Source organism: Erinaceus europaeus, chromosome X (assembly GCF_950295315.1).
Source record: "Erinaceus europaeus chromosome X, mEriEur2.1, whole genome shotgun sequence".
Lineage (NCBI taxonomy): Eukaryota > Metazoa > Chordata > Mammalia > Eulipotyphla > Erinaceidae > Erinaceus > Erinaceus europaeus.
This window is the reverse complement of record NC_080185.1, coordinates 64,201,791-64,226,109: the sequence shown is the minus strand read 5'-3', so window position 1 is coordinate 64,226,109 and position 24,319 is coordinate 64,201,791. Positions and strand designations below refer to the sequence as shown.

Sequence of the window (24,319 nt, the reverse complement as noted above, 5' to 3'; positions counted from 1 at the left end):
TTTCTGAATCTTCAATACCAAGCACTGTCTCTGATAATTTAATACCCCTGCAATGAACATTTGTTAAAAGGAATGGAATTGAAATTAGGACTTCATTCCATTTTTTGTTTTGTTTGCTTATTTCTTAGTGTGCAGCATATGTTGTAGATGGTATTTTAAGTTCATAGTTAAAAATCATTTCAATGTGTTCTAGGCTTGGTCACTTTCCAAACCAACTCCCAGGACAATAGTTTTCATTATAACCTTCTGTCTTTGCCATTCTGGATAGAATTCCATGCACAGAAGTTATATACATATATGGATATATCTATGTAACAAATCGCAGCACAGGAGCCCCCTGGGCAACCTTGGACTCTGCTATGACATATTCGAGCCATATAAATTCAGCTTCTCCTCTGGCATCTGTTAGTGCACTCACTTGTACCTCCCCTGCAGCAGTGGTTTCTCAGGCCTTTCAAAGCAGGGAAAGATTGCTGAGTACTGAGACTATGGCAAAGAATCCTCCAGAGAACTGTGAGGACTGTCACATTCTAAATGTAAGTTTATTTATTTTCCCCTTTTTGAGAAGTATGGCTTCATAGATTTATAATATTGTAATATGAACATCAGAAAGTAAAATCAAAGGTGCCTTTGAATTACAGCTTGCTATTATAATAGCTGTTGTATACTCTTTTAAATTCTCTCTGTCCTTCACTCAGGCAGAAGCTTTTAAATCTAAGAAGATATGTAAATCACTTAAGATTTGTGGATTGGTGTTTGCTATCCTAGCCTTAATTCTAATTGCCCTGTTTTGGGGAAGCAAATACGTCTGGCCAGAGACACCCAAAAAAGTAAGTGAATGCAAATTATTATTAGTTAGTGCTTCTGTTTTTGTTGTTGTTTGATGCAATTTAATTAGCAATTAATAAGTCTATTGCTCTGAATAGAAAAAAATTATGCTTCTCTTGTGCTTAATTTATGGGTTTATGAAAAACTGAATCAAGATTCTCCTATCTTGTGTTTTACCTATAATTATTTTGATAGGGGTAGAATATACTTTCAGTATTTCATATTGATCACTTGAAATATGAACTAGTTCAAATTTGAGTTGTGTCATACATGTAAAAAAACATTGTATTTCAAAGACATAGCATTAAAGGGGAAAGGGAAAATAGCCCAACATTTTTAATTGATTATGTTTTAAAATGATATTTTGTTTATATTGAGTAAAACAAAATATGTTCTTAACATTTTTAAATGATAAGATGTGAAATTACTTATTCTTCTGCAATGCTGAGCTTTAAAGTAGAAAATGTCTCCAAGCAACAAAATTTTTACTTTCAAAAAAAAAATTTCCATCTTTATTTCAATTGTCTGTACAGAAACTTAGAGGAAAGTAATTATACCACCACATAAGAAGAAACTAGCAGCAAAATATTTTCAGGAATTGTGCTTCCAATTTAATGAATCTGCTATGAGAATAAGCAGTAATTCCTTTTCAAAAGGAACAGTTCTCATACCTGAGGTCACATTTATTTATGTCTTTAAAAACTAACTTTCTAGTTCCTCACCAACTACAGTTATCACTCTGCTACTGAAATAGTAATGTTACAATGTAAAAACAAGCAAGTTGCATTATTAATCACAAGTTACTCGGAAAGCTTTCTGATACTATGCTTATTTGATAAAGCTTGGTCAGCCACTGTAGTTTGGCCAGCCATTGTAGTTGTCATTTATGTTTTAGTGTTGTTGCCCTGGCCTCACACACCATAGAAAAATTTAAATCTGACCCAAAGAAAATTATAGTCCCTTCATACTAAGAAAATTAATAAATGTTCAAGCTACTAGGTGTAAGAGTATTTTCTGGCTTTGCCATTTTTTTCTGCATCCCTTCTGCCTTTGGTTTATTGTTGTGAGATGCTCATTTTTATTTAATGACAGAGGTAGGAAAGGTAAGGCACAGATCTATGAGGAGAATAACATACAAGAAGTAAATAGATTAACATGTACCATTAGGAGTCAAGTGAGGAATAAGAACAGAGAGGATAGAATATGTGTTAGTGAAGATAGGCAAAGGAGGAGAAAATATAAAATCACGTGGACACTGTTAAAATAAATAAAGCATACCAACCCTTAGAATAGTTGCTTCTGCTCCCATATCCATTTTAATTTAGTCCCAGAGACTACCTTTTACAAGTTAAATTAAGAGGCAGAATAAAGAGCAAGACAGCATATGTTGCCTTTTTATTGTTCCAGAAAGGAGTTTAGGCATCATCCAAAGCCTATGCCTATTGTTAACACTTTGTTGTCTCTCTCTCCACCCCCCACCCACCTTGCACTTGAACTGTTGAGCTGATTTTACACAGAAGTTGCCTATGTTTAAAATTACAAAACAGGTAAAGCAGTGGAAATCAGGAAATGATTAAGAGTGTCAGAATGAATTCTGATCCAATTCTACTACTGTTTAGGTTATACATGTGTTGCCATGCTGCCCACAAATTGAATCTTCAGCTCTCTTGACAATTACAGATGAGTTGCAGAACAATAAATATTTTTGTTTTCTACTGCCATAATGTACTTAACTGAGTGTGATAGTTAGCTCATATTATTTTTATGCCACTCATACATACTAGTCTTAATATAGGACCATATGACCTTACTTGTTCTGTAGTAGTCATTGGTATTACAAAAGCTTATCTGAATGTGTTTTGTGTGTTTATCTAAACTTAAATGCTATTTGCCTCAAGTACTTATTAATGACCAGATGGGAACCCAACTTTCTTTTCTCTTGCAAAGTGCCAGACTCACTAATAGGGTCCATGGTCCTGTCTGAATCCAGATTATACTAGCTTTACTTCTATTATTCCTCAAATAAAAAATAAATAAATAAAACTTAGTGAATGGATGAACCGAAGAGGTAGAATGTTTTAATGAGTAAAGTTGATCAATAACACATTTTCTTATTAAGTATTTATCTTGGAATGTAATTTTCAGTAAATCAATATTCAGAAATGAACAAAGTTATTAGGAAATAATTTGGATTATAATGGTAGATGTCTCTTGGGGCAGTTTTTCCAACCATGTATAAAGGTTATTTGTTCTCCATTCCAATGTAGAATTGTAATGTACTGTCATTGTTGCTTGAATCCTGGCTTTTACCGCAAGGCCAAGCTGGGTCTTTGCAAACCAAGGAACCAATTAGAGTTGTTGATATTTCACTCAATTTCTATCTTCAATTCTGAGATAAAATGTCCAGTAGATCATCTATGTTCCCAGTGGTTAAAATGTCATTATAAAAAATAATTCCAATAAACCTACTTCAGAACTGATTTATGAATCTAGGCAAGAAAAGAGTACTCAGTCTTGAAAAAAAAAAAAAGGAAGAAAAAAGATCTGCAGAAGAAGATGATACAGTTTTCTTACACAAATTAAAGACTTTCACTTAAAAGTGTGTCTTAAAAGAAAAAACAGCTAGCAATTAATAACCCAGACTCTTTCAGACTTTCTTTTTCCAGTCCTGTTGGGCCTGTGCAGACTGTAGGGCCCTTGGAGAGAAATGTTGATGTTCCTGTGCTTATTGATGTTACTGATTTGTTTGATCTCCTGGGGATTCCTCTAAGCTCTTAGTGTTTGATCCTCCACCTTCCACTACACCTTCTTTTAATTTTGTTTTTCAACATCTTCTGTAATAAACAGTTCTTGTTTAATATCCCACATCTGGTGCTGACATTTTCATGCCAGTAAGATTTCCACTCTTCTTCCATTACCTCCCAATTTGGTGTGTAGGAAATATCCAGATTATTGATCCCAGAGGGAGAACAAGTCATGCTTAATCTGCTTTTCTCATACACCTCAAGCTGGAGCTCATGTACATGTATGAGGGTGTATGCACAAGTGCACATAAAGACACACCTCAGAGGAAGAAAGGGATCAAGATAAAACAAGGAAGACTAATTAACACTGGGTGAGCTACTGTACTTCCTTACAGGTTACTGATCCTTTTATCTATAGCCACATACAGGGGCCACTCAAGCTGAACGTAAGCTATTCCATAAGCTCTATTCTCTCCTCCAAACAGAGGAGAATTACTCAGTTCCGGGGATTTTGAGAGACTATCACAATGAGATTCTCCTTCCAGGCAGTGACTACCCAGGGACCTTTGAAGCAAATTCCTTAGGGAAACATTCCTGATTGAAGCTCCCTGTATTACTCATTTAATTTGGAACAATTACAATCCAATTCCCCAGCTAATTAATATATCATATAGAAAAAAAGTCCATCCTAAAACCAACAGACCACAGATGTCACACAGAGCTTGTAGCCTTTTGCTTCTAAGCATTTATGAAATGAAGCAGAATAATTCAAAAATGAAATTCTGTCTTTCCTGCCATATACATATAAACTGCCTAGCCACTTTATGTGTGTTTGATAATCATAAATCTGAAGATCCAGACAGCAATCAACACAATTCCTGGAACTGTCCCCTCAGCTTCTATATACTACCAAGTTGAGATGAGCAGTGGTAGGAATAAGCATCATCCTGCCCTTCTCCTAACCTCTACTACAGACAACCATTAATACATTCTCACTCAAGGTTGCAAGTCCAGTGTCTAGGTTGAGAATTCTTTGCCCAGAAAAATCATTTTCTTACTAAGTCTGGGTCCAGTTTTCTTTGTGCCATTTCACTAATGCCAACATTAGCCAGAGACCAACTTTCTTCACTCGTCTAGGCACACCAAGAATATAATTTTCCTTCCCAGGTGCTCTGTGTTTTCCAATATAGCAGTTTTGTGGATGAAATGTGGGTCTGGATAAACATTCATAATGTTAAGGAAAACTTGGAGTAGTAGCTAGAATCTCTTTAGCAGAGGGACTGAGCTTCACCAGATGGTGCCACGTCAGTATTTTTTTTTTTAAGAACACTGGTCTTCATCTTCTTCTCCTCCCAAACCATTGTAGGATCCAAGTCCAACCTTGCAGAGAAATGCTTACTGTGATAGCACTTATTCTAGACTGCTCAGAATCAGCCCCCCCTCCCCTTCCACCAATGTATAGCCAGACCCTGACTATTATGGGCACATTCTTATTCAGTCTGTTTATTTCCCTAATGCATCATAAGCTGAGCATCTTAGGTACCATGAGCAAAGAAAGCCTGAATTTTCAAAGGAATCTATCCTTTAAGTTTAAAGGATGACAGTTGATACCTTCAACTATTCAACTGTATCTGGCAGAAAGTGGGAGATAAAGATGAGAACTAAATTTTCAGAGGCATTAGGTAACCTGCTCAAATTCACAAATCTTTCAAGTAGTAGAGTTGAGGCTAAGACAAGAAAATGGTCTTTCCACTACTCATAAGCTGCATTAGAGAATACCAAGATAATGGGTAAGGGAAACTTCCAAGTCAGTTTAAGACCATAGATAAAAGGAAAAACTTTTATTGTTAAATAAGTGGAATGTCTGTGCTGCTTGTGCCAATTTTTGGGGGGTTTAAAGCTTATGATTGAAGATACAGAAGCCCAACTTTGAATAAGAAACAATCTGTCTTTTCTATGTTTGATAAAGGAATACTCAAAGCTCTTTATTTCCTACAGGCTGGTCACTAATAACATGGTACAATAATTCCCCCTCCCTTCCTTCTAGCCCAACACCTGCTAACAAGCAATTCTGAACATGTTTTTCACCTTTGGAGAGTATATGTCATAAACCGACAGTAAAGGATGATGGTGAAGAGAGCAGTGGCTAGATTAATCACCAGCTTCAAAAACAAACCTAAGCCAAATGTCCTCAAATCCTTTTTAGGACAGGCTAAAGCTGCATGCCCCCCAAAACAGATCCATCACACTGAGGTCTGATTCAGCTTAACTCTTTATAAAAAGCTTTCTTTTATTGTCTCAGAGATTGTCACAAATTGAATCAACAAAACAGGGTGAACTGTGAGAGAGGATGATAAGGCTCATTTGCTGCCTGAGTGGAAGATCTGTGCTGGGTTGAGAAAAAAATCCCTGAGCAGGAAAATGAAATGAGTTTGCATCTTCTCCAGGTTTTGTCTATGTGGTCTTCTTATATCTCTTGCTGTCTGGGTTTAACCACATAACTTATCATTTCAATTGTGGTTTCATTTTCCTTTTCATTGCCTTCCAAGCCCCACTCCAGTGTACTGACCTTTATAATTAATATCAGCCTTATGAGTGGGTGGAATACACAAAAGGACACTACCCATTAAAGTGGTATTTGAAAGATATCCATGTTTCCTATTACAAATGCTGCCATGCTTAAAATAAAGCACTAATAATTAATTTCTTTGAGTTAAAAACTTCACTTGTTTTTTTTAACCCATAGCTAACATCTTAGTGTGATATCATTTGTCATATTGGTTTCTACTTTGACATAAGAAACATGAAGTACCAAAGAATTCCTAGATGTCTACAGGGAAGTAAAAAGTATAAAGAAAGATGTGGAGGGGAAGACTGAAGTATAAAAAGTGAATAGTATATGAAAAGAACAGAATATGGAAACTAGAAGCACCAATAATTAATCATCTTTGTTTGCCAAGTTGGCAGAATTGTACCTCTTTGTCATACTCTATACTCTGCTCTGTTCCCAGGTAGTAAGGCTGAGTTAGGGATAGTCAGTGGTGAGTTAATGAGAATCTACTTTCACCTCTCTCAATCAGTCATCCTGTCTCTATTCCAGTTTGCACCCAGAGAAATCAAACAAAAGAATCGTTTATTCCTTCATCTTCTAAAAGACTCTCATTCCTCGAGCCAGGAAGCTCAGTAGATAGAACAGTACTGTTGAGGCCCAAGGCATGAGCTCAATTTCCATATGGGCCAGTGAAGCTTGCATAGTCATTACCTAGGCAATGCACTCCGCAGGGACCCAGGCGAGACAGTATGTCTGGATTTGCTCAAACCCATCTCCAAACAGTCCAAAGTGGGCCACTGGCATCATCTTCCTAGACAAAGGACGGTATGTTCCAAAAGAACATTTTTGACAGTAGAATTCCATCTGAGTAAATATATAGCTCCCTCTCTTCAACTGTCCCCTAGATTTAAATTTAAAAAGCCTTTCTGATCCAATTCTTTTTAGAAGTCTATCATACCTAACAAAAAAAAAATCAACAAGCTAATTAGCACAATCAGCATGAATTCACCTCTTCCTCATAAAATAAAACAAAACAGACAAACAAAAACCTCTTCGAAGGAATGTTGAAAATAATCAAGATCTGCTGAGCTTGGCAGTTTCCCATAGTTTTCATCTAGCAAGGTGTCCAACTGAAGTACATTGCCAGCAGTGCAGGAAAACTCATTCCACAAGAAGCACACTGAAATTCTAAATGTCACCAGTATGGTTCCATAGTCTTCTACCAATGATTGAAAATACAGTCTGTATTTTCTCTTTTGCCCAGTTAGGCATAATTCCAGCATCCCCTAGTCTCTAACCTCATTTTTCCATACAATAATTCATCACTGATGCAATTGATGAAACAAATGCGACACCTCACCCATCAATGACTCCTCGTCTGGACATTTGTCTCAACAATGGAGAGTATTTCTAAAGAAATTTCTCTCCTGTTGAGAGATCTGGTAGGACTAATTCTTCAGTAGATGACTTTCCTTTACTTAGTTCAGGCTTACTGGGAACTCGATTTGTTGGTATGGGTAGAAATTTTTCAAGCATGCTGCAGAACTGGAACTGAGAATGTATTTATAACTTGTAGCAAATAACAAGCCTATAGGAATTTACCACCTGTCTCAAACCAGGCAAGACTTTCTAAATTAACTCTGTAGTTGCTAGGAGTCTAAACATTCTTTTAAAAGGAGTTCTCTTAAACTTTAGTTATAAAATAACTAATGCTAATTGTAAAATATGAGTAAATTTTTTATTAAATTTGATGTATTTTATTGGGGGGCTAACGGTTTACAATATACACTTTAACATATGGGCACAACCTCTCACCTCCAATTTTTTAGTCTATAGGAGACACAACAGGATCCCAAAGTCCTTTCATCCTGTCCCTTTGCCTCCTCCCCCAAAGTCCCTTGTAATACACCATATCCAATCCAAATTTCACCTTATGTTTTCCCTTACTGTTCTTTGTTCTTAAGCCCCATCTATAAGAGAGATTATTTGGTGTTGGGTCTTTCTCTTTCTGGCTTGTCTCATTCAACATGATACCTTCACATTCTGACCATGATATTGCAAAGGATATTACCTCATCATTTTTAATGGTTGCATAGTACTTCATTTATATGTACCATAACTTCTTTTTTTTACTTTTTTTATTATCTTTATTTGCTTTTATTTGTTAGAGACAGCCAGAAATCAAGAAGGAAGGGGGGAGATAGAGAAGGAGAAAGGGAGACACCAGCAGCACTGCTTCACCACTTTTCAAAGCTTTCTCCCTGCAGTTGGGGACCAGGGACTTGTAACATGTGCTCTCAACTAGATGTGCAACCACCCAGCCCCTTATACTAGCCATTAATTTGTTGTTGAGCATCAGGATTGCTCCCAAGTTTGTGGAAACTGTGCTGCTATGAAACTCTGCTACTACATACTGTGCTATAGTGAATATTGGTGTGCATAGGTCTATTCATATAGGTGTGGTTTATTTCCCCTAGATAAATCCCTAGGAAAGGTATTGCTGGGTCATAAGGTAGGTCCATTTCTAGAGTTCTGATGAAGCGTCATATTGTTTTCCATAGGGGTTGGACCAATTTACATTTACCAACAGCAATGTAGGAGAGTCCACCCCACCCCCACAGCCTCTCCAACAGTTGATGTTTCTGTCTTTTCCAATGTGACATTCTCACAGGTGTAAAGTATTATCTCATTGTTGCTTGTATTTGCGTTTCCCTGATCATCCGTGACTTTGAGCACTTTTCCATGTCTTTTGTCCCAATGGGATCTCTTCGTCTGAGAAACTTCTGCCCATATCTCCCCCAACCCCCATTTTTCATTGGGGTTGTTTATATTTTTGTTGTTGAGCTTGGTGTGTTCATTGTGTATTTTGGTTAGCAGTCCTCTCTCATGTGTATAACACATAGAGATTTTTCTCTCACTCCTTAAGAGTCTCTTTGTTATGATGGATGCTGAAGTTTTTTCAGTTTGATATGACCCTATTGGTCCAGTTTTGCTTTTAAAAGACCTTGTCAATGCTCAAATATCCAGGAATATGAGGATTTTCCAGTGCTGAGGATAATTTATTCAACAAATATTTAACTGCCAACCTTGTCTAAGGCTCTTTAGAACTAGAAAAATGTAAATTGCATTTTCTTTTGTTTTCCTTTTCAGCAGCTAGTCTCTTCTTTTCTGATTCAGCAATTACACAGACTTTTCATGCTTGAAGTAACATTATTTCTGAAAACACTTCCAACTGGTTTTTCTACTTGAGCTGGAGAAAAATTTGACCAGGTTAAGCTAACATTCAGTCTCAAACACCAGCAGACCCAAAAACAACCAATGCAAGCTCTAAAATGTTGCCATTGGGAACCATATCATTAGAAAGAAACATTGGCTCTGTAGGTGACATGATTTCTCAGAACTTTAGTTTCAATTTTTTATAAGGAAAAAATGAGTATGAAGAAATTTGATAGCAAAAGATATCCTGAAAACAAAAATAAAGTATACTTTTACATAGCACCATCAGGTCTGGTCTGACAAGTAACAAATTCCTTTAGGCTTGTTACTTGCTTCAAGCTACAAATGTGTGCTTTTATAGTTAATGGTCTTCTATACCAGGACATTCTATGAAACTAGTTCTCTTAGTCCTTAGAGAACTATTTACAAAAATCAAACAGCCTAAATAAAACAAAAATAAATATCTAAACTATAGGACAAATTAACGATTAACAGATGACAAAAACAGGATATTTGGGTAAATGGAGTCAATTACACTGTGAAAAATACGTTTGCAATTTAATGGCCAACAATGCAGTACATAAAAAAGACTAATTATGAGACACACCTGAAACTTACATAATACTATAAAGCAATATTAATGCAACTGAAAACAACGAATTGTTTCTGTTGATGAACAGAGAGATTGAGCTTTTGCTTTAACTACTCAGGAACAACCTGATAAGCAAACTTTCTAAAGATTTAAAAATTTATTTGTGTTGAGGGCCAGGTGGTAGTACAGCGGGTTAAGCGCACATGGCGCGGAGCGCAAGGATCAGGTGTAAGAATCCTGATTTAAGGCCCTGACTCCTCACCTGCAAGGGGTGGGGTCACTTCACAAGTGGTAAAGCAGGTTTGCAGGCGTCTGTCTTTCTCTCCCCCCTCTGTCTTCCCCTCCTCTCTCAATTTCTCTCTATCCTATCTGGCAATAACAACAATAACAATAATAACAGCAACAAGGGCAACAAAAATGGGGAAAATGGCCTCCAGGAGTAGTGGATTCATAGTGCAGGCACCAAGCCTCAGCTATAGCCCTGGAGGCAAAAAAAAAAAAAAATTAATACTGGTTTAGAGGAATATAAGATTGCAGGGGGATATTTCCACACTGCACCAGCCATAAGTGTTCTGTGCCCATAATAACCACAATAACTTAGTTCTCACAAAGTCTTAGAGATAGTTTAGTTACTTTTTTTCCCTTTTGAAAGTTCATGTGTCTCAATTCCCTATATTCTATACATGAGTAAACCCATCTTTAGTTGTCTTTCACCTCCTTACTTTGCTAAGAACAATCACCTGAAGTTCCATCCATTTATTCCCAAAAGACACAATATCTTTTTAGTTACAGAGCAATATTTCATTGAGTATATACTCCATAATTTCTTTACCCAGTTGTCTGATGATGGACATTTTAGACTACTTCCACTCCTTGTATATTTATGAATAATGCAGTTATGGATATCAGGGTATATAGATTCCTTTAATTAGTATTTCCACATCTTTTTGGATATATACCTAGAAGTGGAATTGCTGGATCATATGAAATAAAGCACACTTCTTGGGAGACCCCATATTATTCAGTTAGAGGTATCTGACAGTTGAAAGAATATTTATATAAAACAGAATCTGGACAACTTGAGACCAGTTAAATCAAGCTTGGACAAAAGAACTCAGGAATATAGCTAGTGAACTTGGCTAGACTGTAAAAAAGACAGTGGAGAAAACAACATATGCTCCTGAAGTTTAAAAAGTAGAAAGAAGCAATGGTGAGCACAGTAAGACTATTATCTAACACTGGCCAAAAAGATTCTTCAAATTCTTTTATTATTATTATTTATTTATGAAAAGGAAACACTGACAAAACCATAGGACAAGAGGGGTACAACTCCACACAATTCCCACCACCAGAACTCTGTATCCCATCCCATCCCTTGATAGCTTTCTTATTCTTTAACCCTCTGGTAGCATGGACCCAAGGTTATTGTGAGATGAAGAAGGTGGAAGGTCCGGCTTCTGTTATTGCTTCCCCGCTGAACATGGATGTTAACAGATTGATCCATACTCCCAACTCTATCTCTTTTTCCCTAGTGGGGCGGGGTTCTGGGGTATTGGAGCTCCAGGACACATTTGTGGGGTTGTCTGTCCAGGGAAGTCTGATTGGCACCACGCTAGCATCTGGAACCTGGTGGCTGAAAAAGAGAGTTAAGAAATAAAATCTAAGACTTTGGGGAGAGTATTAAAACCATAGATAGACAAAGAAATAAAGACCAGTGCTTAAAATATGTTCAAGTATCTTTCTCAGCCCAAATGTAATCCATGCAAGTGAGAAGGTAGCCATTGATCAGATGGAAAAGGGAGTAATAACTTAAAGAAGTATAGGGTTTTGGTGATCTCTCTGGTTAACACAAAAGAAAAATACATCTAATTTGCAAAATTTTACTTGCTATTTAGTATAGGCTGCCAAGAAAACTGTTGGAATTCTTAGAAATTAACTCAGCAACTTGGCTTGAATACAAAATACTGGCTGAAGGAATTCCTATCTTAGCTACAGTGCCCAAAAGTACCTCACTATATAATCTTGAGTCTCATACAACTCCCAGTGGCAAGCTGCAGAGATGGCACCTCACTACAAAGACTCTAGAAAGAGAAGCTGTCCCAGGTATAATACAACTAAAGTGTCTTGTAAAGGAACATGCTAAGTATCTTAGTGCTTGTTTTCTTCTGTTCTCAGACATATGACATGGAGCATACATTCTACAGCAACGGAGAGAAGAAAAAAATTTACATGGAAATTGATCCAGTGACCAGAACTGAAATATTCAGAAGTGGAAATGGCACTGATGAAACATTGGAAGTACATGACTTCAAAAATGTAAGTTGGATATATCCTCCCTAAGGCTTCACACTTTAAATGTTAAAGCATTTTATTCAAGCTAAAAATAGCCTTTAGCATTCATTTAATTTATAAAATAAATTTTATAAATTTGGATTCAAATTTTGCCAGCCCAGTATCCTGATAGAGCAGAGAGATTGATTGTTGGTAACTATTTCAGGAAGTCTTGCTATTGTTTTTATTTTATAGGGCTACACTGGCATCTACTTCGTAGGCCTTCAGAAATGTTTCATAAAAACTCAGATTAAAGTGATTCCTGAATTTTCTGAACCAGAAGAAGAAGTAGATGAGGTATGTAAAAATAATAATAATAATGATAGCAAAAGACATTATTTATTGCTTGGGAGTTAATTATGTGCCAGATATTGCACTATATGCCTAGTAAATGATAGAGGTTTAATGTCTAAAATTCTATCATCAATAAAATCCTTGTAGCTCTTTATTTCTCCAACACTGTCTATAATTACAGTATGGTGTTATCAGAAGATTAAGAAAAAAGACCACAGCTAAGATTATATTGTGACTTTACAAAGCAAACTTCTATAGTAACAGAAGAAGCCAATGTTTTTCTCTAATATTGAAATAGCAAATCTATAATTAGTTCATGACAATAGCACAATGATTTATTCCTATACCATAAATACCTTTTTGTATTTTTAATTTTATTTTATTAGAGATTTAATATTCATTTACAAAATTATAAGATAACAGGAATATAATTCCACATTTTTCCCACCACCACAGTCTTGTGTTCCCATTCTCTCCATTGGAAAATTCACTGGTTATCCCAAGGTTACAGATAACGGTTGACTATTATTTCTATAACTGTCTATATTTAAATATATTTACACATTTTTTCTGTATTACTGCCTTCTCATGCTTTCTAAGTCACACCTACACCTGTTACTACTTCACAATGTCCTTTTTTTTATAAAAAGGAAACACTGACAAAGACATAGGATAAGAGGGATACAAATCCACACAATTCCCACCACCAGAACTCTGTATATTATCCCCCACCCATAGCTTTCCTATTCTTTAACCCTCCAGGAGTATGGACCCAGGGATATTATGGGGTGTAGAAGGTGGAAGATCTGACTTCTGTAATTGCTTCCCCGCTGCTAAACATAGACTTTGACAGGTCGATCCATACTTTCATCCTGTCTCTCTCCTTCCTTAGTGGGGTAGGGTTCTGGGGAAGCAGGGCTCCAGGACACATTGGTGGGGTAGTCTGTCCAGGGAAGTCAGGTTGGCATCATGTTAGCACCTGAAACCTGGTGGCTGGAAAAAGAGTTAATATATAGGGCCAAATTGTTGACTAATTATGAAACTAAAGGCTGGAATATTTCATATGAAGAGTTGGGGGGGTTCAATTTTGTAGATAGTTAGTAGTCTTATTTTAGTTATATTCCAAAGAGCCAGTTTTTTTTTTCCTGAGCCTGACATCTTATATGCAGGTGAATCCAAGTTATTGTCTGGGGAGATGATGTCATGGCTGGAAAAAAGACCAGAAAGCTGGATCAGGGACGAGAGTAGCTCCCAAATGTGAGGAAGATGTATAAATATTGTTGATTGTAAACCCCATCGGTTTGATATGATCTGGGGCCCATATTCAGCTTAGGAGTCTATGTGACCTCTGCATCCCTGTAGATCTGTGCTCATATTCTGTGGTCATGAGTAAGAACGTTCCAAGCTGCCCGAATTTCAGGACCCATCTTCCTCAGGTGGAACATAGACTATGTTGTCCAGCCTCCCTTGGAGGATGGAACATTCTCTACCATTGTTGATCCACGTTGAGGGCGAGGCCCTATGGGGGCCCATAAAGGGGTCTATTGTTTTCTTCCTGATAGAAATGACCAGTAACAATGGAGAGATGGATCTACTCAAGGTCTAGGGATCTATTCTATATAGAAGGTCTAGGTCCTGACTTCTCGTGCTTTCTAAGTCACACCTACACCTGTTACTACTTCCAAATGTCTTTCCATTTTTCCTCTTCTCTCTCTGGGTCCTGGTAGAATTGGAGTTTGGAGCCTTCTGGTCATCTTACCCTAACATCTGTCCTTCTCTGGAAATATGGACCAAAATTCCTTATGGGGTGCAGAAGGTGGGAGTTCTGGGTTCTGTAATAGTTTCTCCAATGGACATGGATTTTGACAAGTTGATCCATACCCCCAGCCTCTTTCTATCTTTCTCTTGTGGGGTAGGACTCTGGAGCAGTGAGGTCCTGGGGCACATTTGTGAAGTCATCTGCCCAGGGAAGTCAAGATGGATTCATAGTAGCATCTACAATTTGGTGGTCTTCTTTATTTTTTAAGATTTATTTATAAAAGGAGGAGGAAATATCAGAGTATCTATCTGACATGTGTGATGCTAGGAATCAAGCTTGGAACCTCCTGCTTAAAAATCTAAGGCTTTATCCACATGGAACTACGAAGGCCTCATTTTTTACTTTCTCTTCTCTCTCTCTCTCCTTACTTTAATTTTTTCTTCCACTTAGCTCTCTCCACCTTAGTTCTCAAATACTTATTTATTTTTTCTTTTAGTGGAGGGGCAGAGGGAATGAGGTAGTGTGGGAAGCACTTTTTCCATTCCCTTACCTAAGACTCGGAGTTTTCATTAACTCCTGCACACATTAATATTTCATGCCACTAGTGTCTTCATTACTAGATAAGTTGCCTGACCTTTGTCAATAAAATTTCCATAAAAAGGATATCCACAAAGATAATACTCTGCTCCCGGGATCTATAGTATGGTACTGAAATTTTAGACACACACACACAAACACTATAGATACATCTGTGAAACAGACCAACTTCAATTATAATGTGCATTATTATAGAATATTAGAGGCAAGATAAAGTGAGAATATAAGAACCAATAGGAGAAAGAATCACTATATCCAGTACTGTATGCTGCTTTTTATAGAAAATAATGTAACTATTGAATAAGGTAAATCAGTAATGAGGCGCTAACTGACACAATAGAATTTTTTCACAAAGAAATAAAGGCAAAAGTCCTTTAGTTCTCATTTTTGTCCTAATTTATTTTTCTACTTATTCAAGCAAATCTTTAAAACAATACAAGTTTTCTTCTTGTAACAGTATTTTGTCTTCAATAAAATCTCTTTTTTGATAGAGACATAGAGTCACTGAGGCAGAGAGATTGAAAATATCAAAACAACAAAGTTTCCTTCAGTTTATTGTGGCCAGGTTCTAACCTGAGTCATGCACATAGCAAAGACACACACTGTCCGAGTGAGTTATTTCACTGACCCAAAAATTAAGATTTTTATTTCCATATTCAGGCTACAGATTTTTTGAGAAAATATGTGGTCCAGGTTGACAAAAAAAAAAAAAAACACTTATTTTCCTACTATTGTAGCCACAGTTTGTGCTTGTCAAACATGCAGAACAGATATATAAATAAGCCCTGATTTTGCTAACAAAACTAGTCAGCATACCAACCTCATTTTAAACAATTTCTTTAAGTGCATCCCAAGGTCTTTACATACTCAAAACAGAGAAGCTAAGACTTGGGAGTTATAAATGTCTGTGAGAGAAATTGCACAAAGGCATATTTCAAAGAACAAATAAAACATTAAAATTAAAAACAGAAACAGAAGATTAAAAGAAGATATAATTATTTCATTCGGTATTTGATAGAACAGGGAAAATTGAGAGGGAAAGGAAAAAGAGGGAGAGGGGAAAAGGGAGAGGGAGAGGGAGAGGGGAGAAGGGAGAGGGAGAGGGAGGGGAGAGAGAGAGAGAGACTGAGACCTGTAGCACTGCTTCACCGCTTATGAAACATTACCCTTGCGGATGAGAACCAGGGTCTTCCTGGGTCCTTGTGTATAGTAACATAAGCACTCAACCCAGTTCACTCCTGCCTGGCCCCAAGAGCACATTTATTAAGAGTAGAGGAAGGGCTGGCAAAATGTCTTACTTGGTAATGCACAACATTGAGATATATATATATATATATATATATATATATATATATATATATATATACACATATACATACACATCATATACATACACATACACATACACATACACATATACATATACATGCCAAGTTTGAACCCAGCCCCTATTGCATTAAAGGAAGCTTAGATGCTATGGTGCCTTTCTCTTTCTGCCTCTCTGTTTTATTCTGTCTTTAAAAGTCAGCCCAGATCAGTGAAGCTCTGGAGGTAACATTAAAAACAACAAAAAGAATGTATGCAGGGCAATGCCAAAGTTCAAAAGACAAGTGATAAAGAACTACGTATGCAAGCAACTGCTTCTAATTGTATAAACTGATGAGAAGTTAGTGTTTTTGATGATATATGAAAAGATAGTAAAGAAAATGGTTAAGTAAATAGCTCAACTGTAGGAACATTGAACTTAAGAGCCTTGGGCTCCCAGTTTAATATCCCATGCCACATGTACCAGAGTAGTGCACTGGCTTCTCTTTACATCTGTCTCATGTGAAACTCTCTTATATGAAAAAATAAAATAACTATTTAAAAATAATACATTGAGATAAATTCTTAAGCATATATAAATGAATAGTGGCATAGTCAAGAAAGTCACAGGCTGCAGATTTGATTTTTTAAAAAGGCAACTTTTGTCTGCTGCTAGCTATGCTTAAAAGACAAATCTTGTAAAACCAAAATATTATGTTTAGTTAATATTAAATTTATCCAACTAGGTTTGTCTTAAAGTAGATATTTCACTTTCTGTCAACTTTTGCTTGCTACTTTTGTTGTAAGACTAAAACAAAACAAACACAATATCCGTTTTTTTAAACGAGGACAAAAAATTTAAATGACTCAGGGTTCCAGAAACAATATATGACCTAGTGCAAGGCCCATAAAATGATGGAGAGCCTTCCTAATGTTAAGTGGAGTGATAACTGAGGAGTCTCTTGTTTCAAAGGGTAGCCTTAGTGTTATACCAAAGAGGGAAAAATCAATTGTTAACTCTCACAAGTGCATTTGTTGTATGCAAGACACAAAGTTAGTTCATTGGACAGCCCTAAAATTAGAATTGTTACAGAGACTAAAAATAATGTTTTCCAATATCCCCCATTGTCTCACTCATTTTATTAATTTCTCTGTTTATTACTACCCTTTTTCCCTCTCAGAATGAAGAGATCACCACAACTTTCTTTGAACAATCAGTGATTTGGGTTCCAGCAGAAAAGCCTATTGAAAACCGAGATTTTCTTAAAAATTCCAGAATTCTGGAGATCTGTGATAATGTGACCATGTACTGGATCAATCCCACTCTAATAGCTGGTATGACTTCCTCCTCCCACCTCTCCACCTCTCTCCTCCACCATCTGCTCCTTTTCTACCCATCTTTCCAACATCAGAAATAGGTTAATGTTGCCAGCATTCAAGGTCTGCATTCTTTGGGGGGAGGGCGATCCACTTATATCTCCTTAGATGAAACTGTAAGTGCTGACTGCCAGTGAGGAAAGAATTTTCACAGCCAAGTTATAATTCAGATAAATTAATGTTGACAGGCTTTTAAATATCCCAGTAAAGGTAATTCCACCCCCCCATGTGACTAGTGATGGGAAAAGAAAAGCTTATCTTTCTTTGAACATCTTTATTCACTGAAGTCAGAACACTAGACTAGTCACTGAGCCCAATTCAAGAGCAGAAGAGCCCAAACAATGTTCCGTTATCTCTAGAAGGATTTTCTATGTCAAACTCTTTCATTATCCCCAAAAGATAAGGCTGTCACTAAAATGCCATTTTTTCTGGCTCTTTTAGGAATAACTATAAAAGCATTTGAGTTATAAGTACAGAGAATTTTACAGTTCTCAATTTATTGTTAGCCCATAGCAATGGCAAAGGTCTCTGAATGTCTTATTCTGTCCAGCTAACAAAGAATTTGGCCTCTCTCATTCTAGGTGACAAATTACTATATTGCCCAAGAATGAGTGTTCTCTCCAATACAGGCAGTGTTTGACACTTTTTCACCTTAGAAAGGCAACCAAATGTAATGCAGAATCTTGGGCTGGATGCTAGAACTTCTGCCTCAGCCTCGTTTTTCTAAAGAATGTTAGCACAAATAATGACAAATTCTTAATAGTACTGTAGTTCAGTTAACAGTATCATATCGATGTTTATGCCTTCATTTTGATAGCTATGCAATTGCTATTATTAGAGGAAGCTGGGTGAAAGGCATAAAGTAATATTATCTTTGTAACCTTTCCAAAAATAGATAATTTCTAAATAAATGTTTCAAATCTTCTTAATACAGAATAGAAGAAGTATGACAGAGAGCACCATATAAACAAGAAAAATGGAAACAAGAAATATTTACTAAGCATCTACTGTGGATAAAATCATTGTAAAAGACACAAATGTTCCCTGTGCTCAGTTTTTATTTTAGTATGCTAATAAGGCAAGCCAAGCTATAAGTGCCTGATATCAACCTGTGTACAAGGGAATAGTCAGTTATTTTGGGGGGGTGGGTCTTAAAATATGAGCAGAAAAAGCTTAGAAAAGTAACAATATATTCCTGCATGATGGCAGGTATATGAGAAGGTACAATGGAAATCTCTATTCCCAAGTACCCTCTCTTAAGTATTTCTTTTAGAAACATTTGCAGAACAGTTGCATCACAATTGTGTGTTTATTATTTAGTTTCAGAATTACAAGACTTCGAAGAGGATGGTGAAGATCTTCACTTTCCTACCAATGAGAAAAAAGGAATTGAACAAAATGAGCAATGGGTGATCCCTCAAGTAAAAGTGGAAAAGACCCGTCATGCCAGACAAGCAAGTGAGGAAGATCTTCCAGTAAATGACTATGTAAGTTACACTCATGGTACCATTGTTAGAGGAAAAACTATGAGCCTTCACAAAACACATTCCCCTTTAGATCAAAGTCAACAAAATATAAAGAAATTCTATGGGCTTTTGTATGTTGATTTCTATATTTAAACAACTTTGAATTTCTGATAAACTCATTCAGAATCAATCCTGGAAAAAAATCAGTTTCAACCTCTATTTCTGTATCACCATGATCAAGCTAAAAATAATTTCTCACTAGTCCCCAAAATATAGTCTTATAGTTCTCGCTCCTTCCCCCTTTGGTGGAACTCTTCCTAGTGAACTTTTACCTCCAACACTGGCTTCTTCTTCTTTCAGACTGAAAATGGATTAGAATTTGACCCCATGCTGGATGAGAGAGGTTATTGTTGCATTTACTGCCGTCGAGGCAACCGCTACTGCCGCCGCGTCTGTGAGCCTTTATTGGGTTACTACCCGTATCCATACTGCTACCAAGGAGGGCGGGTTATCTGTCGTGTCATCATGCCTTGCAACTGGTGGGTGGCTCGCATGCTGGGGAGGGTCTAATAGGAAGTTTGAGTACAAGTGCTTAAACTTTCAACAGCCAACATATAATAAATGCATGCTGTTCAATTTCTGCCTATGAGGCATTTGGCATCTGGTAGCCAGTACACCGGAATTACTTATAAAGGTAATTCCTCTTTTCATATTTTAATAAACTTCTACATCATCATCATCAATGGCCTCATTGCTGCTGAACACACTTGGTAAGTGTTTGATAAGAATATTTACTGAAGGTATAATGGAGTAGATCTCCTAACATGATTGACAACAATGGAAACATATTTCATTGCACTTGAGGAGTAGTAGCAGGGAAAGTAAGAATTTTCAAATATTAAATTTCCCAATGCTGTATTTAGAAAGTGGAAATGAGAGGCTGATGATAAGATGTCCTCAAAAACTGATATATGAAAACACATTCTCTTATGTATTGAGTATTTAATTATCTGAGGGACAGATTGTGGTCTTGCTTCAACATCTATTAAGCTACTGAACAGACAGTGAGTCACAGCAGGCCAACACTAAAATTCCAAGTGCTCAAATTCAGCCAAGCAGAAGGAGCTAACCTAGAAAAAAAAATTCCCAAGCTTTCCTACCGTGAACAGGAACACAACTTTAGACAAGTTCAACATTTCATAACCTTCAGGTCTGATTTCTCTTTAGATCAGTATCTGGGTATAAAGCTTTACAAGACACTTGTCTGGAAAAGGAGAACCCATAAATATCATTCACAGAAACAGGAAATAATTGAGATAAGGAATAAAATGGGATTTTTCTCCCTTTAAAGCCACAAGAAACAAATGTTATGTCAATTTCTCAAAGGAACCATTGACCTAGTTCCTAAAAATATGATATTTTGCTTAGGAAAATATTCCTTTGGAAAATTTTTGAAAAGAATTTTCTTAAGCTTTGCTTAGAAAAAAAGGAAAGAAACTAAAGTAGTTAGAGGGTAATGTTAACCTTGCTGAACCAGTTCTATCAGTTTGTAACTCCTTCTGGTTTCATTTGAAGGTAATCTTATGGTCAACTTTAAAGTTGTGTCATGAGAATATCTTCCTGCTCCTATCCATCAAAAAACATTTTCAAGCAACAAAATCTTCATTAAGTTGTCAGTGCCCAGCAGTCAGTTCCCTCAATTTAACAGTTGAAGAAGTAAATACAAAAGGATTTCTCCAAGGCAGAGTTAAGATTAAACGATTAGGTAATAATTAGCATATCTGTCATACTTAGATTACTGATTTTCATAGAATGAGAGCAAAATATCTGTCATATCTAACAATGTACCATCTCTGAAAGTATTTCCTTTTCTTAGTAATAATTCAGAAGACATCTGGTAACTTTAATTAGCTAGCATAAATTTTAAGTAAATATAAAAATTTTAAGAATTGAAATATTTTTATTTTTACAATGTTCTCTATTATTTTTAATTAATTACTAATTTTAATATATGTATTGTTTTATATTATGTTATTATTAGATTACTTATTTTGCATAGAGACAGAGAAATTGAGAGGGAAGGGGGAGAGAGAGACACCTGCAGCACTGCTTCACCACTTGTGAAGCTTCCACCTTGCAGTTGTGGATCAGGATATTGAATTTGATTTCTTGTACATTGTAACATGTGTGCTCTACAAGGAACATAGCTAATAGAGGTAGATAGCACAGTGGTTATGCAAAGAGACTTTCTTGCCTAAGACTCTAAAGCCCCAGGTTCAATCCCCTGCATCACCATATGCCAAAGCACTTGTAAAAAAAGAAAAGAAGGAAGGAAGGAAGGAAGGAAGGAAGGAAGGAAGGAAGGAAGGAAGGAAGGAAGGAAGGAAGGAAGGAAGGAAGGAAGGAAGGGAGGGAGGGAGGGAGGGAGGAAGGAAGGAAGGAAAGAAGGGAGAGAGAGAGAGAGAGAGGTGCACCTGGTTGAGCGCACATTACAATGCACAAGGACCCAGGTTTGAGCCCTAGGGGAAAGCTTTCCTAGTGATGAAGCACAGCTGCAGGAGTCTCTTTTTCTCCCTATCACCCTCTCCCTTCTTGAGATTTCTGGTTGTCTCTATCCAATAAATAAAGATAATAAAAAAATTAAAAAGAAAGAAGGGAGGAAGGGAGGGAGGGAGGGAGGGAGGAAGGAAGGAAGGAAGGAAGGAAGGAAGGAAGGAAGGAAGGAAGGAAGGAAGGAAGGAAGGAAACATAACAAATGAAATAGATGCTGCACTCCTTAGTTCCAAGGAAAGGTAAGATACCCAAAATACATAGGCCCAAATTCAAACACTTGTACACAATTAAGAACAGTTGTATGTGGTATGTTATATACATGTTCACACTCACACACACACACAATAAGTAGAGAATGCTTTATGTCACATGTTAGGGCTAGCAAATTCTACTCACATTATTTTATTTTTTCTTTTTTATTATTATCTTTTATTTGCTTATTGGATAGAGACAGCCAGAAATCGAGAGGGAAGGGGATGATCAAGAGGGAGAGAGATAGAGACACCTACAACACTGTTTCACCACTTGCAAAAGCTCCCCCCCACAACAGGTGGGGACCAGGCTCCTGAACCCTGGTCCTTATGCATTGTAACATGTGTGTTCAACCAAGTGGGCCACCACCAGCTCTCATTATTTTAATTTCTTGTTCAATTGAAATACCTCAATTCAACATAATTTCACATCAGAAAAATATAATTTCTTGGACCCAGGCCAGGTCTCATTAAGAACAAATAGTACTACAGGCAAGGATACGCACAAGAATCTGCTCCCCACCTGTATGGGGTCCACTTGAGGAGTGGTGAAACAGGTCTTTAGATATCTTTCTTTCCCTCACTCTTTCTCCCCCACCCCTCTCAAATTCTCCCTGTCCTATCAAATGAAAATGAAAAAAAAAAAAGAGAAGTAGAAAGAAAGAAAGAAAGAAAGAAAAGTATAATTTCTTTAATGAAGGATCCCATGAATTCAAAGGAAAGTGCAAAAAGCATTAAAATAATTTTTTTCTATTTTATTTTATTTTATTATTTAAGAAAGGATTAATTAACAAAACCATAGGGTAGGAGGGGTACAATTCCACTCAATTCCCACCACCCAATCTCCATTTCCCACCCCCTCCCCTGATAGCTTTCCCATTCTCTATCCCTCTGGGAGCATGGACCCAGGGTCATTGTGGGTTGCAGAAGGTAGAAGGTCTGGCTTCTGTAATTGCTTCCCCGCTGAACATGAGCATTGACTGGTCAGTCCATACTACCAGTCTGCCTCTCTCTTTCCCTAGTAGGGTGGGTCTCTGGGGAAGCTGAGCTCCAGGACACATTGGTGGGGTCTTCAGTCTAGGGAAGCCTGGCCAGCATCCTGATGACATCTGGAACCTCGTGACTGAAAAGAGAGTTAACATACGAAGCCAAACAAATTGTTGAGCAATCATGGACCCAAAGCTTGAAATAGAGGAGAGGAAGTGTTAGGGAGGTACTACTCACTGCAAACTCTAGTGCACTTCTGCTTTCAGGTATATATTTTGCAGTAGTTTATGGATACGTGTGAACATATGCTATCTCTCACAGAAACTGGTGTATATCTAGGTTTTGGGACTTTGTTAGAAAGTGAACCACCTGAGATGGAATTAGAGTATACTATGAAAGGAAAGGTCTCACCTGAGTAATGAAGTTGAAGGGTTGTCATTCCACACGTGAAGTCTCTGGACACAGTCTGAAGTGAAGCATGTTGAGGTGGCAATCGTTGTGTTGATTAGGTTGTGATCGGCAGATGCAATATTATTTTATATGGATTGAGAGAGGCATACGGGAAAGTGGGCCCTATCCAAGGGTTCCAGGACTGGGGGAAGTAGAGGCTCCATAGTGGAGATGTGAGGTTCCTGCTGTCTTATGGTTCAAAAAGACAATGGATAGTTAATGTTATCATCACATTATTTGGTAATTGGGTTAACTTTGAAAAGTCCTTTTGTTAGGGTTTGCTGTACAGTACCCACTATCTTGTATATAGCTGTGCTATTGGTTGCTTCTGATTTACTTGGTCTAGGCTTTTGAGAGAGTCTGCATATCAATTACACAGTCTATATATTGAAAAGATTCAGTTTGTGTTTTGATAAACTTCGAGACACACAATTTTCCCCGTCATATTAATTAACTAGTGATTTATATGACTACATTTTACTAGGAGTGTACATAAACACCATTCCCACCACCAAAAGACTGTGACCCATCCCACCCACCCACTCCCACCCCCCACTGTCCCAGGAAGCTGCATGTCTACTCCTCACCACTGGGTTTTTACTTTGGTGCCCTACTTACAATTTGGTCAGGTCCTGCTTTTAGTTTCCCTTTCAGATCTTCATAGTCAACTTCTGTTGATGAGTGGGATCATCCCATACTCATCTTTATCTTTCTGACTTAGCTCACTTAACATAATTCCTTCTAGCTCTGTCCAAGATGGGTCACAGAAGGAGGGTTCATTGTTCTTGATAGCTGCATAGTATTCCATTGTGTATATATACCACAGCTTTCTCAGCCACTCATCTGGTGTTGGGCACCTGGGTTGCTTCCAGGTTTTAGCTATTATGAATTGTGCTGCTATGAACATAGGAGTACACATCTCTTTTTGGTTGGGTGTTATGGAGTCCTTGGTGTATAACCCCAGGAGAGGAATTACTGGATCATATGGAAGGTCCATTTCTAGCCTTGTGAGAGTTTT

The 24,319-nt window shown here is 37.2% G+C and overlaps 1 protein-coding gene across 1 annotated transcript; it reads left to right on the top strand.

Moving 5' to 3' along the window:
* Positions 1 to 309: 309 nt before the first annotated feature.
* On the top strand, positions 310 to 19,799 carry TNMD (tenomodulin). Its single transcript, XM_007538835.2, has 7 exons — positions 310 to 536; positions 699 to 830; positions 12,107 to 12,247; positions 12,458 to 12,559; positions 17,399 to 17,552; positions 18,915 to 19,081; positions 19,421 to 19,799. The coding sequence occupies exons 1-7, from the start codon at positions 360 to 362 to the stop codon at positions 19,628 to 19,630; spliced, it is 1,083 nt and encodes a 360-aa protein (XP_007538897.1). The 5' UTR covers positions 310 to 359; the 3' UTR covers positions 19,631 to 19,799.
* Positions 19,800 to 24,319: the final 4,520 nt, after the last annotated feature.

What these genes read in the sequence shown, in the direction of transcription:
- TNMD (XM_007538835.2), top strand. Translation starts at nt 360, where the DNA reads ATGACATATTCGAGCCATATAAATTCAGCTTCTCCTCTGGCATCTGTT. An exon ending in AGGACTGTCACATTCTAAAT is followed by an intron (nt 537 to 698) that starts GTAAGTTTATTT and finishes TCCTTCACTCAG; the next exon opens with GCAGAAGCTTTTAAATCTAA. An exon ending in ATCTTCCAGTAAATGACTAT is followed by an intron (nt 19,082 to 19,420) that starts GTAAGTTACACT and finishes TTCTTCTTTCAG; the next exon opens with ACTGAAAATGGATTAGAATT.